This window comes from Rhagoletis zephyria, unplaced genomic scaffold (genome assembly GCF_001687245.7).
Source record: "Rhagoletis zephyria isolate East Lansing unplaced genomic scaffold, Rhagoletis_zephyria_1.1 Rzeph_scaffold_02285, whole genome shotgun sequence".
Lineage (NCBI taxonomy): Eukaryota > Metazoa > Arthropoda > Insecta > Diptera > Tephritidae > Rhagoletis > Rhagoletis zephyria.
Genome location: NW_016159369.1, coordinates 28,092 through 41,289, shown reverse-complemented (window position 1 = coordinate 41,289; position 13,198 = coordinate 28,092). Strand labels below are relative to the sequence as shown.

At 38.0% G+C, this 13,198-nt stretch overlaps 3 protein-coding genes and 1 long non-coding RNA gene across 6 annotated transcripts; 2 read left to right on the top strand and 2 right to left on the bottom strand.

Moving 5' to 3' along the window:
- Positions 1-869: 869 nt before the first annotated feature.
- On the bottom strand, positions 870-4,573 carry LOC108366490 (uncharacterized). Its single transcript, XR_001848090.1, has 2 exons — positions 2,824-4,573; positions 870-917 (listed from the first exon to the last, which is right to left on the bottom strand). It is a non-coding gene; the product is annotated as an uncharacterized LOC108366490 (long non-coding RNA).
- A 1,434-nt stretch (positions 4,574-6,007) lies between these two features.
- On the top strand, positions 6,008-7,239 carry CHOp24 (transmembrane p24 trafficking protein CHOp24). Its single transcript, XM_017620912.1, has 4 exons — positions 6,008-6,099; positions 6,157-6,334; positions 6,400-6,734; positions 6,803-7,239. The coding sequence occupies exons 2-4, from the start codon at positions 6,196-6,198 to the stop codon at positions 6,950-6,952; spliced, it is 624 nt and encodes a 207-aa protein (XP_017476401.1). The 5' UTR covers positions 6,008-6,099; positions 6,157-6,195; the 3' UTR covers positions 6,953-7,239.
- Positions 7,240-7,426: 187 nt separating this feature from the next.
- On the top strand, positions 7,427-9,912 carry LOC108366483 (N-acetylglucosamine-6-sulfatase-like). Its single transcript, XM_017620905.1, has 4 exons — positions 7,427-7,843; positions 7,908-8,424; positions 8,484-9,130; positions 9,185-9,912. The coding sequence occupies exons 1-4, from the start codon at positions 7,589-7,591 to the stop codon at positions 9,335-9,337; spliced, it is 1,572 nt and encodes a 523-aa protein (XP_017476394.1). The 5' UTR covers positions 7,427-7,588; the 3' UTR covers positions 9,338-9,912.
- A 410-nt stretch (positions 9,913-10,322) lies between these two features.
- Positions 10,323-12,174, bottom strand: LOC108366484 (chromobox protein homolog 1). 3 transcript variants are annotated; one of them, XM_017620907.1, is made up of 4 exons: positions 12,045-12,174; positions 11,619-11,814; positions 11,439-11,559; positions 10,323-11,275 (listed from the first exon to the last, which is right to left on the bottom strand). In XM_017620907.1, exons 2-4 carry the CDS (start codon positions 11,679-11,681, stop codon positions 10,950-10,952), a joined length of 510 nt encoding a protein of 169 aa, XP_017476396.1. In that variant the 5' UTR covers positions 11,682-11,814; positions 12,045-12,174; the 3' UTR covers positions 10,323-10,949. The 3 variants fall into 3 exon arrangements, with proteins under 3 accessions (XP_017476396.1, XP_017476395.1, XP_017476397.1); XM_017620906.1 differs by having other exon boundaries at positions 11,619-11,811; XM_017620908.1 differs by having other exon boundaries at positions 11,619-11,753.
- Between the last annotated feature and the right edge of the window lie 1,024 nt (positions 12,175-13,198).

Here is a 13,198-nt window from a genome sequence, read left to right as displayed (position 1 = left end):
GTTGACATGAAGATTGATTATTTCGTAAGATGAAGCGCGCGCGTCAATGTCGGTATTATTTAACCTACATGACAAGTGGAAATTTCCCTAACTCGATGTTTAATGATAAGTCGGGTTGCGAAAGCTTTAACGCTGCAAAATAACTATTTACAATTTTCTACGAAGTGCTCAAGTTCCCCGTATTGTCATAAGAAAAAATTTACATAAATAAAAAGCGGAAGTAAGGGAATAAATGTGTCAAAAATGTGCTACCATAAAAAATGGACAGAAAACAATCAGCGTGCATGCAAAAGGAAATTAAAGGACCAAATCTAACCCTTCTTTTTATATGCTTAAATTACTTTAACTCACCTGAAGTTATAGCCTCGAGGATTCGCACATGCTCATCATAAAAATTAGGCCAGCAACAGGCGTGCACACAACTGTCATGGTGGATGTAACACGATGAGTGTTGGTGTAGTGTGACATTTTTTATGTGGTATGTCACTACCCTTTATTTTATGTCCAACTGGCACCTGTTCAACGTAAATGTCTCAGCTGTGCGTTTCGTTTTTTACTATTGTACGCTTGCTTCCTGGTATGCACGCGTGACTTCTCAGATTGTTCACTGCAGCATGGCATTTGCTTGGACCCACGTACTAACTGTGTCGCACAAAGGTGTCAGTGAATGCGTTCAACATAATTACACTAACTTTAACTATCCTTCACGTATTCAGTTTGGTTGGTTGGCTGGTGTAAAGTTTTCAATTTTTTCCCGGCACTAATAACACTTTTTTGTTGTTGTTAAATGGCACAGCTTTTGTATTTGTGTTGGTGTTTTTGCTTTCACTGTTTGTTAGTTCTCCCTATTAGGGTTTTTTGCTATAGTATTTTTTTTTTGTTCCCTTACAATGACTACTTCATAATGCTGCCGCTAGCTATACGAAGCAACAGAAACTGTTAAGGTATTTCAAGTTCTGCAACTGGTCAGTTTGTATACCCTTTACAAAGTGCAAAATAATGTTTTTGATACAAAACACCAAATTTTCGCAACCTGAAGTTTCTACACTTTTTTCTTTTCTCTGTTAAGTGTAAAATTGTAACAAGCCGATGTCTACATTATAGATTTTAAGGAAAAATTAATATGCGGGGTCTTTACTAGAGCAACAGAAGCCAAATCAACAATTTTTGAATTTTTGTCTGTATGTTTGTACGCGCATCACTCGAAAACTCGAATCGAAATCAGTTTTCGCCGATACATTTCTAAAAGTCTAACTTAAAATATCGGAAAAATAATAATTATAGAGTTGCCACCTGCTTGAAAATTGCAGTTTAATTAGATTTATAAGTTAAAATAGATATTGCAATAAAAGAGATATATTTAAGACGGCCTACAGTCGAAAAAATTTTTGTGGAAGGTTGCCATCTGTTTGAAATTTCCAATTTGATTTAATTGATAAGATAAATTAAATATTGGGTATCAAACTAAAGAGGTTTAGGAAAGTTTACTACCAAAAATATTTTAGATGAGGGTTGCCACCTGTTTGAAAAAATTTGATTGAATTACTAAATGCATAAAACAAATGAAATATTACAATATGGGAATAAAACTAAAAAGATTTGAAAAAGTTTACTGCCGAAATTATTTTTGTAGCGGTTGCCAACTATTTGAAAAGTTTTTTTTTCAGTCAAAGTGATAAGATAAGGTAAATACTGAATTAGTACACCTTTTACGAAAATGCACGTAATGTAGAATCGAATTATAAGGTTTAAATACCTTTGATAAATACATAAACTGACACCATTATTCATAAGAAATAAAGTGTGTTTCATAAATCAAAGATTTGTTTGAAAATCTCACTTCATAAAGCTCTTTAAATCTATTTTGTTTTTTTATGAATGAACCCATACGAGTTTTGGGAGGGAATAACAACACAAAAATACTTTTAAGGCGCAGTGAAGCACACCGGGCATTTGCTAGTTCTAAATAAAAGTTTTTTGTGGTCTAATCAGCAGTTAAAATTTATTCAGCTTGTTAAATCTTATTGGTGGCTTTGAAGTGATTGCTGGAAAAGGTTAGCTCGTTGTACAGCTTCATCTAAAAGTATACTTTAGCAACTGGAAAGCTTTCTGAGATATATAAAACCAGACAGCTGGTTTCTGCAACTAAACTTAACTTAGTTTAGCCATTTTTTGGACTTAAGTTAAAAGTTAGCCTACTCTTTACACGACTTATTCTTGACTAAGTCTAAAAAATTGGCTAAACTAAGTTGAGTTGGAGTAACCAGCCCTTAGTCTATTGGGTTGCAAGCCAATTAGGCAGCAGCCCTTATACGGAAAAACACACAATTTCTTCTTAAACTTAAGAGCAACGACGTTTCACTACTGATTCGGCTACTGGAATGGTGTGATCTCTAAAAAACTGTTTAAAGGTGACCATGAATGGGATAAGTAAATAAGTAATTTAGATTTAGTGAAACCTTTTTAAAGGAATTCATGCAATTTTTAAGGCCTTTTGTGAAAATTACCAGTTTGTAAAGGGTATACTAAATGCCAGTTGTCTATGCTCACTCTAACATACATACATACATACATACATACAGAGCTATTTCCGTTTTCATTTCTCTCATTCCCACTTTCTTTTGTTTTCTAAGCTTCAGTAGCTTCACATAATTATGCGATTTTTGCCTTCTCTGCAAAATTTTTCACACTTTTTTACTGCTGTTCGCAGCAGTCGCAGATGCCGCAAATATATATGTAAATCACTTACACTTGTACACACTGCCCCCTTACAAAATACTTACATATGTATCATAGTTGCTGTTTTTGTTTTTATTCTCATACCTTTTGTTTTTGCAACTCACCAGCTGCAGACCCTTTGTTTATGCCAATTCATGCATTTTAATGGCATTGCACCCATTGCAGCGCACAAACACTGCGGGAGGCGTAGCGGCAGGTGTCTATGCGAGGGCAGCAAGGAGAAAAATGGCTGCAAAGTAAAGGATCGACCGCACCGGAAGCGTATAGAAAACGTTTAGCTCCCTCTCTCGTCACCCTCACCCGCTTTAGTTCCACTAGTATTGTTTTATGCTACGACTTTTTGCACTTTTCACGCTTTCAATATTCGCAGTTGCTTCGCTTAACTCTATTTTAAACGCTTTTGTTTTTCTTTCCCAATTTACTCATTCGCACCAGTGTTCACTTCATTGATTCAATTCCTGTTTTCGCTGTATATGCACTACACATAACCTAACTTTTTTCTTACACCGATTTCTTGCTCACTTAACTTCATGTACATACATGAAGTTTCGCACTTGTTTATTTTTTCCTCGCTTTTATAGTATTTCACTTGCTTATTGAGAGTGCTGCAATTTTTTCAATTCACACACCAAATCCCATTCGACACAGCAATTTTCTGGCTGCACACCCAAATCTCACAAGTCACGCACTGGGAGGTAGAAGAGAATTTCGCACACATTTATGCACTTGTGTAGTATTGTGGCAACAACGACAACTATGCAGCATTGGCAGCAAATGTGTTCGTTAAGCCAACGAGTGCAATCAATTTCACCTGCAGTTATTTGTTCTTCTTAAAATAGTTTCAACTGTATGTTATTGGTGTTTCTATTGTTGTGTTTATTGTTATAGCTGTACGCATTGTGGTTCGCTGTTGTAATATGTGTGCAATTAATAAGGATTTCGCATCGCTACACACCTGTGCTGCGGCTGCCGATTATTGGGGCAAACTACAGGTACGAGATTTTATGCGCTTGAATGCTCACACTGGCACGCGGGTGGGTTGCGAGTGGGCGGAATGCTGTGCAGTCGATATTGCTGGTTTATAGTTCACAATTTTTCACAAACTTTTACAATTTCAACGCAGCACTTTAATTCGCATACTTTTCGCAGCGAATGTCAAACGTCTAACACAATGGCTGCCGGGAACGGGAAGCATCGAAAACACACTTGCATTTGGTCACGCGTACTCACACACCTTCGCATAATTGAGGAATTTAATTTTCACTTCCGTTTTGTGTGCTTTTCGTACGTTTCTCGATACACACCTTATCTGCTTACAGCACTATAATAAAGTTTCTTTCAACGTTTTCATTCAATGCAATCTATTTAATTTTAATTTGATCACTTTGCCTTTGTGTTATCTTGGTTCCCGCTGTGGTCCAGCAAACTTGAATGAATACGCACGACTGCCAGCCACTGGATGTTGGCCAAGCGAAGTGTATCCGCCGTCGCCTCTTGTCCTCTGCTCGCGCGCAGCACACATACATAACCACACATGCACAGCGCACGGCGCTCGCGTTTTGACATGCTGTGGAGACTTTCCAGCCAGCACACAAACCGGATGAACGCTTGTGCTCCACTTCCAAATGTCATGGACCAGTTATCAGTGCGCGCTGCATCCACAGCGGAGCGTCAATGCGCAGTTGCCGCAAAAGTCACCCACTGTTGAGGTCGGTGTTATTTTCTTTACATTCCCTACACTCCCAACGCAATGAGTAAGTTGGGCTTTGCTCTAATTGTGTCTATTATGTGCTGTTGTTACTGCGTGTGTGTTTCAACAGCTGATCTCGTTCGTTAAGGGTGCAATAAGTTTCAAAGTGGTTAGTTTAATTGGGATGGCACAACCGAAAAATGGGGTCACGGGCGCGGACTCGTTTGAGAGAGTTTTCGCAGTGAGAACGGTGAAATAATTCTAATGGCCATTCCTGAAAAAAATATATAAAAAAAATCATAATGCGAAAATTGAAAATAGATTATGAAAAAAGAGAAATTTAAATTAAAGAAAATAAAATTAATTCATATTATGCTAAGATAATGAAACAAAAAAAAAATACATTGCTTACATATGTATAACACCGTGCGACAGTAAATTTTACGCACGAAAAAAGTTCAAAAAATTATTTAAAAAGTTCGGTGCAATGTAGGTAACAATAAGGGTATCTTTTAAAGAAAAAATTAAAATTCTATAGAAGTATAACAGATTTTTTGGTGCGTAAGGACGAATGGGTATGGAAAATGCCCTTTACAAATTTTGTGCCTAAATATCCTTGAAAATTTGCCTTTTTTATTGTTTGCGGACTAATATACGCACGACCTCATCACCGAATTTCGTCCTGCAAGCTTTATTAATTTAAAAAGATTAAATTTATTAAAAGCGCATTTTTAATACCTATTCGTCCTTGTAAATCAAAAAACTTTATTGTTTCCATTTGGTACCTCTCATTTGGTACCCATATTGTTATTCTACATTGCACTGATAGTTTTAAATAACTTTTTGAATTAATCATATCTTTAAAATTTCAAAGTCATTTGAAAAACAATCCTGACGTCAGAGTAATAAATAAAAACGCAGGTTTACTATATTTGGGCCATAATTTCGTGAAAACACCTTTACAAAAAGTTGTACAAATTTTAATATTTTTTTATCCTTTTACGTTTTTGTCTGGGAACTGTTTTCTAGATTTAAAATAATTGTGTAAAACTTTATAGACTTATTTAAAATAATACAATAAAAAAAATAAATAAAATGCAGCAAGTTCTTTTATTTTTTTTCAATTTATTTTTATATTTGTAGAACTGGAATTTTTTTTTATGATTTGGATTCCGAGTACTAATTTTTTAATAAATTCGGCTTATTTTTTGAATTTTACTTTTCTTAAAGTATGGGCTGTGATCTTTCTAATGGATATGATTTTAGGCGACACACCTCCTCTTCCGCCCACCACAACAGTAGCATTGTACAAATAACCGAATTTTAAGTTTTTATTTTTACTACATTTTTTCAATTAATTATATTCAAACGTTGATATAAAATTAGAAAAAGATTAAATATTTGTTGAATATATTTAATCAATTTTGCTTAAATTTCTCCATTTCTAATTCTTAAATTCTCATTTGGTGTTTTACTTACATTTTACAATTTATGGAAAAACTGTACCTATTAATAATTTTTCTTCATTTCTTCATCTGCTCCTGCCACTGTGCCTGTGCAATGCTGCCAACTTAAACTTCCTGAGCTTTATGTCATTTTGACAGTGCTGTTTTTTCTTTTTTCTAGTTCTGCTGTCACAAACCTGCTTTTATACGTGGCCCTCTGATTTGGTATCATTTCGAAGAGAAAAACATTGAAGAATTTAACTAATTTATCACACTTTATAGATTTTATCGTGGAAATTCGAATACATATACTCAGCAATTATGAACCTCAAACTTTTTGGAACTTTATGTGCGCTAGTGCTTCTACAACTGCTGCGTGCCAGCGAAGCGTTCATCGTCACTGTTGATGCACACCTTGAAGAGTGTTTTCACGAGAAGGTGGAAGGCGGCACCAAATTCGGCGAGTATTTTTAGCCATAAGAATACACAGCTATGCTAATTTCATTATTTTATCCTCCCCCGCAGGCATCACGTTCGAAGTTATCGAAGGCGGCTTCCTCGATATTGATATCAAAATAACTGGCCCGGATAACAATGTTATACACGAAAGTGAGAAGGAATCTTCCGGCAAATATACCTTCGCCGCTGTCTCGACAGGCGTCTATCGTGTTTGCTTCAACAACGAGCGTAGCAGCATGACACCAAAATTGGTTATGTTCTCGATTGAAGTAAGCGATTCGCCGCATCGTCCGGCCGGTGCGCCCAGCGAAGAAGAGGTGGGTCACACCAAGTTGGAGGACATGATTCAGCAGCTGTCTGGCACGCTGACGGGCGTGAAGCATGAGCAGGAATACATGCATGTAAGTTTATTATTTTAAAGAAATCAAATGGCCCGTATATAAAATGGGATTTTCATCGTTTTCCACAGGTGCGTGACAAAATCCATCGCTCGATTAACGAGAGCACCAACTCGCGCGTTGTCTTGTGGTCCACTTTCGAAGCGCTGGTACTAGTGCTGATGACCATCGGCCAAGTGTACTATCTGAAACGCTTCTTCGAAGTAAAACGTGTTGTATAAGAGGACCGTGAATGATAAAAGCGACAGTAGCAAAAGGCGCGGCACTTTGACATTAAACAAATGCTATGGTTTATTATTCCTTTGTAATTGCTATTGTAGTTTAAGCGAATCTTCTTCCGCGCATAACGACTTCTCAACAAATAGTTTAGGTATATGGCATACATTCAATCTTCTCATTTTATACATTTGTTCCAAACCATAGAAAATTAAATTTATCCACACTCTTATTTGGTTAAAACATGCAATATCGTAATATTTTTAGAGCAAATAAACTTAAGTCCTTTAAATGTTTGTTGTTTTATCGTTGGTGAATGTAAGTTAGGACTTGGGGAACCGAATCTATGATACTACCGAAAACGGTCAAGTTTTTAGATAATTTTACAAAAAATTTTTTTTTCTTGTTTTTATAACAGCCATCATCCTCATATTCACCGGTCTGGCAACGTTCTCAATTAAGTCTCTCTATCAAGTGTTTTTCTGTTAACATTCAATGTCATTTCACGCTTTGTTTTGTTTTGCAAATCTAGTTTCCATTGTGCAAAACAAGAGGCAGCAAATGATCAAATTGATTGATATTTAACTTCGGAGCAGCTCAAAAATATCCAAAAACGCTGAAAACCAAAGAATCCATCGCTGATGATACTGAAAATCTGTCCCAGCATGAGGACTATTTTGGTTATGCATCCCATGCGAAAATCGCAGCTGACCTTGGCCGTTGTTACTTACTTGCTGCTGGTGTCCTTGACGCCCACAAAAGCCGGTGAGGCAAACGCAAAACCCAACATCGTGCTAATACTAAGCGATGACCAAGACCTGACGTTGGAGGGCATGACACCGATGAGGCAAGTCCAACAGCTGATTGGCAAAGCCGGCGCTACATTCGGTCATGCGGTAGGTGTAAATATTCAGACAAGGATTTTATTCAAGGTTCGTTTTAACTTTCCATCTTATTTAGTACACCAGCTCGCCACTGTGCTGTCCTTCGCGCGCCAGTCTGCTATCCGGCATGTACGCACACAATCATGGCACTACCAACAACTCACTGAGTGGAGGCTGCAATGGCCACCGCTGGCTCACAAAAATCGAACCACAAGCATTGCCTGTGCTGCTGCAGTCCGATGGCGGCTACGAAACCTTCTTCGGTGGCAAATACTTGAATGAGTTTCGCGGCGAACGGGTGCCACCGGGTTGGACGCAGTTCTATGGCTTGCATGGCAATTCACGTTACTACAATTACACGCTACGCGAAAATATACGCAATGTCAGCTACACAGACACTTATTTAACAGATTTACTGCGTGATAAGGCGTTGGCATTCTTGAAAACGCGCAACAAGCAGCAACCGTTTTTCGCAATGATCACGCCTCCAGCGCCGCACGCGCCCTATACGCCAGCCGAGCGGCATCGTGGTGCCTTTGCGCATGTGAAGGCACTGCGAACGCCAAACTTCAACCGCGTACCTCTGCCACAAGGTGAGTGCCACCAGTTTTCATTGTAAAATTTTACATTTTTTCCCTCGATATATTTCCAGAAAAGCATTGGCTTGTGGCCGCCACACGTCCCATACCAAGCGAGACCGTAAAGCTGCTTGATAACTTCTACCAACAACGCTGGGAGACGCTACTTGCTGTAGACGAAATGGTTGCCGCAATTGTTGAAGCGTTGACGGAGCAGCAGCAACTGGACAACACCTACATAATTTACACATCGGACAATGGCTATCATATGGGCCAAAATGCACAGCCTTGGGATAAGCGACAACCCTACGAGACGGACATTCGCGTGCCGCTAATGGTGCGCGGTCCTGGCGTGCCAAATGGTGTGTTTGTGTCGCAACCTACGCTGCTGCTAGACCTAATGCCAACCATACTTCAATGGACGGGGCTACATTCGCATACAGAAATGGATGGCTTGCCAATACAAGTGACTTTGCAAAGTGCCAGTGACGGCGAATTGGGTGGGAAAGAGTATCGGCGTAGCGTGCTGGTGCAACACTGGGGAGAGGGTAACAGCGACACTTACAATGAAGGCTGTCCCTGGTCACGCAAGGATCGATTAGCGCAGTGTACGCCAGAATCAGACTGCCATTGTCAGGATGCTTGGAACAATACATACGCGTGTGTGAGACACTTTAGGGGTATCACTGATCGTTTGTATTGCGAATTCGATGATAGAGAGGTAAGTAGTGGCTTGAAAAACTAAAATTTTTTTAAATTACAAAATATATTTCAGAACTTTGTTGAGGCGTATGACGTAGAAGATGATCCGCATCAAATAAACAATATCGGCTATGAGCTGCTGCCTATTGAACACGCCTTCTACAATTTGGCGTTGGCGAATCTAACGCGGTGTGCGGGCAGCAGCTGCAATGACATTAATCTATAAAAATTGAGCTTTCGTCCCGAACGCACAAAACGATCTCCAAGTGTGATTGAAACATACATACTATGTACATGTAACAACTTCGAATATAAATACATACATACATATACGCAAGTAAAAAAAGTAGTAAAAATGTTTTTCAACTCGGTGCTAAATATACCTAAACTCGTCCTGGACTTCTGACATGGACGAAAATGTTTTTATTGGAACACGAAAAATATGAATCTCCAAGTCAGGGATGCTCTACCTTTTGGTCGAATTACCGACTTCCGGATCCGCCCGGAAGTGAGATAAACTGAGCCGAAGTCAATTTTTTTTTAAGGATATATGTATGTAAGTACATAGTTTTACTAGATTTGGATTCTGCGGACAAACTTTACATAACTTTCATCGCGGAGTTGGTCGGTCATATTTTTGCGTTATTCAATAAAACATTTACCTCCATTTTAGTGGGGGTGGGCGCGTGGTCTAGGACAGTGCTCGTCAAACTTTTGAGTGTGACGGACCGGCTGCAGTTTTTCTATTACGTCGGGGACCGGTACCTTTTTTTATTGATTATTTTTCGTTTACGATCATCTCACATATGCATTAAAATTTGTTTAAATGAATTTCTTTATTAGCCGGGTGTCTATATATGACCTATTACCATTTAATGATAGCAGATATTAGCGATTTTTTATGAATGTTTAACAAATTTAAGTTGTTTTTATTATACAAGTTGTATATAGCCTCATTAAACAGTAATATAAAACATCAAAAAATCGTTGTCCATTTCGCGACGCCCTTTGCGGACCGGCGACTTATAGCTTACGGACCGGCACCGGTCCGCGGACCACCACTTTGACGAGCACTGGTCTAGGACACTCTGTATATTAATCTTTGCAATTGTTATCGTCCAAATGGAAACTTTATTTTATTTGCTTCCCAGCACCACTTTCTTAAGAATCTGCGACATGTTTTATACTCTTACAATAACAAAATAAACAACTTGTTTAAAACTATGTAATTTTATTAATTTGTAATATTTAGATTGGACTTTTCTTCATGTGATTAATCTTATTCTCACTTCATGTTTTAGGTCCTTACAAACTGAACTTTATTTTTTAGGATTTAAATTAATTTAATTTTAAATGTAATGCTTCATGGATATATTTTCGCATGTATTCATAACTGTTGGTTTTTCAAACCATATTTCTGCAGGTTATCATCATAAAAAAAGTAGAAAAAAAGTCAAAGTGCCAACAACTCAATTTATTTATGCTTCAATATTAGCCGTAGCTGATTAGAAAGTATTGTGTTACTAAGAGTTCGTTTCGGTAAAAATCAAGAAATTACTACATAAAGTATGTATGTATGCATATGTATTTAGTTGAATTGCAACTTGCACGTTTTCATTATTTCGTTGAATAAAAACGATCTTATTTATATTTTAACACTACATCTGGTCTGTATAGATTATCCCGCGCTTACGCGCCAATTATTCATGTATTGCAATTTTCAGTTACTGTGTAAGCTGATTAGATTCATTGCAGTACCAATATATTTATTTGATTTTGCAATTCATATATTTTTTCTTGTTGTCTGTTTGCACTTAAAATGTTCTTACACTAGTGTCTTACTCGGTCGGTTCTTTGCTAGTGGAATTTTTATCCTCCTCTGCATTGGCCGTGTGCCAAGTGAGACGTTCCTCATAGAACTGTATGACTATTTGTGGGCATTTTACGTTGGCTTGTTTAGCCGGCACCAAATCGGCTTCATCGCTGCCCTTCCATTTCATGAGGAACATCAGCTCACCTGATGAATCGGTAGCTCCAAGAATTTTTGATGGCTCCAGACCTCTGTCGAAGCCCATTGTGCGGCGGTTGTCTCGCTCCTCTTCGATAGTTTTTCGCTTGACTTTTGTGTCGTTCACTGGCGTAGTGGCGGCTCGTTTCTTGCCCTCTATCGCGATGCAATGAAAAGCAAAAAAAAAAATACATCAAATTTAGTGCTAAGGAAACTGTATGCAAACGGCTAAATTATNCAAAAAAAAAATTACATCAAATTTAGTGCTAAGGAAACTGTATGCAAACGGCTAAATGACTGGCTTTACAATTTTTCTTACCTTTTTTTGTTTTCAAAGACTCCTCAAATGCGGCGATCAAATCGGGGCAGTCAAGGTTCTCTACAGGTTCCCAAGAATTTTCGCTGCGCGGGTATCCTTTCCATTTTAAGAAGTACTCGGTCTATGAATTACACAAAATAATTAAAATTTTTTCATTGCCATGTCGTTTGAGCTACTTACTCTGCCATTGCAAATACGCTTGTCCTCAATGCGTTCCACAGAATACTCGCCCGCCTCGGACATAGTGATGGTCTCGTTGGTAGCGATTTTGATTTTGCCGCTGCTGCGTCGCTTGCTTTGTTCGGGATAAACGTGCTTTGAAAAAAACACAAGGTTTTTCTTTTATTTTTGAAAAGCGTGTGCCTTCGAACAGCTACTAGTAAATATAACAAAAAAGAATTTTATTTTTGTGAAAGCCATTTTGGACTTTGCCAGAAATTGCCAAATACAATCCAGTCCCATTCGCTATAGAAACACGAAGCGGCAGCGCCGTAATCGCTAACCCAACGCATTCTACAGGCGTATTGTAAAAGTCCATGTGGTCAAACTTCTACGCGTTTTTCCACGGATTGATCACTATATTTCATTAGAATTGTATTTACTTACCTTTTCTGTTTAATTTTTCGAAGATCGGGGCTGGTTTTCCCACAAAATTTTCCAATTCGGTATCGCAGTGCGTCTTTTTCACTATCCTTTCTTCAAATTCCGTTTTTCTAAGTTAAAGTTGGCTGCGGTTATTAATAGAGGCGCTTTTTGCGACGGGGAAACGCAGAGATTAGCTAATAACGTAAACTGATACGTTACTCAGGCAGCGTTGCCGTTTTGCTTAAATTTAAGCAAAATTGCCAAATTTTTTCCAGACTTAAATTTTTCTTCGTTGCTTAATTTTTTTATAATTCCATTCATGAATTATGTGGTAGTTTAGACCTACGCAATTCTGTCGGTGCGAATCTGTTCCGACAAAAATTACAACAATGCCGACCATAGGGTTTAGTAACGCCCCCAACTATTTCGGGTTATTCCGTCCAACGGGGTGGCCCGATCCAAAAAAAATTCCACACACTTGTAGTCAAGGGTCTACACATTATTTTAACACCCACTTTTGTAATTTTTGGTCACTAAATTATTTACAAATTGGGTTTAAAATATGCCCTTTTTGTAAAATTCGGAAATTAGCGCACATTTATCACTCCTATTCTCCTTAAAGCAGCCGCTTCACCAATATATTTTTGTATTCCCTTTCATTTTACACTTTACTCGATTAGTTATAACTTTCTTTATGACTTTAATATTAACCAATTAATCACAATTCATTAAATAAAAACACCTTCAAAATCCCACGACAGTCGGGTCTTCGTAACCGGAACGACCCAGATTTATATCTGGCCAAGGACTGTCACTCCAGCAACACTCCCCAAAAAGTCTTTGGGGAATTTGTATGCTGCTCCAACAACAACAACCTTCAAAATCACGCGTCTGACTTTGGTTGCATATGAAAATTAAATGGCGGAGTTCAGCTGTCAAACTCCAAAATATGCAAAAGAATGAGAGACAAAAGAAGATAGGATATAATCCTGTAAGCATTAAAAATATACAAAGGTGTTCTCTACAAAAGGTGTTCAGCTCCTTTTCTTCGCAAAACAGAAAAAGATTCTATTTTGTGAGGGTTATAATCCCTAAATGCGACCTAAGGCCGCCTACGCAGAAAGGAATTCTACGCAAAATACATTTGTTAAAAAGAACATTTTTTTTTATAAAAA

Coding starts and splice junctions, on each gene's coding strand:
- LOC108366484 (XM_017620907.1), bottom strand. CDS start 11,681: ATGTCCGAGGCGGGCGAGTATTCTGTGGAACGCATTGAGGACAAGCGT. Junction 11,560..11,618: donor AGCGTATTTGCAATGGCAGA/GTAAGTAGCTCA, acceptor TGTAATTCATAG/ACCGAGTACTTCTTAAAATG. Junction 11,276..11,438: donor GTCTTTGAAAACAAAAAAAG/GTAAGAAAAATT, acceptor GCATCGCGATAG/AGGGCAAGAAACGAGCCGCC.
- LOC108366483 (XM_017620905.1), top strand. CDS start 7,589: ATGATACTGAAAATCTGTCCCAGCATGAGGACTATTTTGGTTATGCAT. Junction 7,844..7,907: donor GCGCTACATTCGGTCATGCG/GTAGGTGTAAAT, acceptor CATCTTATTTAG/TACACCAGCTCGCCACTGTG. Junction 9,131..9,184: donor GCGAATTCGATGATAGAGAG/GTAAGTAGTGGC, acceptor AATATATTTCAG/AACTTTGTTGAGGCGTATGA.
- CHOp24 (XM_017620912.1), top strand. CDS start 6,196: ATGAACCTCAAACTTTTTGGAACTTTATGTGCGCTAGTGCTTCTACAA. Junction 6,335..6,399: donor GGAAGGCGGCACCAAATTCG/GCGAGTATTTTT, acceptor CCTCCCCCGCAG/GCATCACGTTCGAAGTTATC. Junction 6,735..6,802: donor ATGAGCAGGAATACATGCAT/GTAAGTTTATTA, acceptor CGTTTTCCACAG/GTGCGTGACAAAATCCATCG.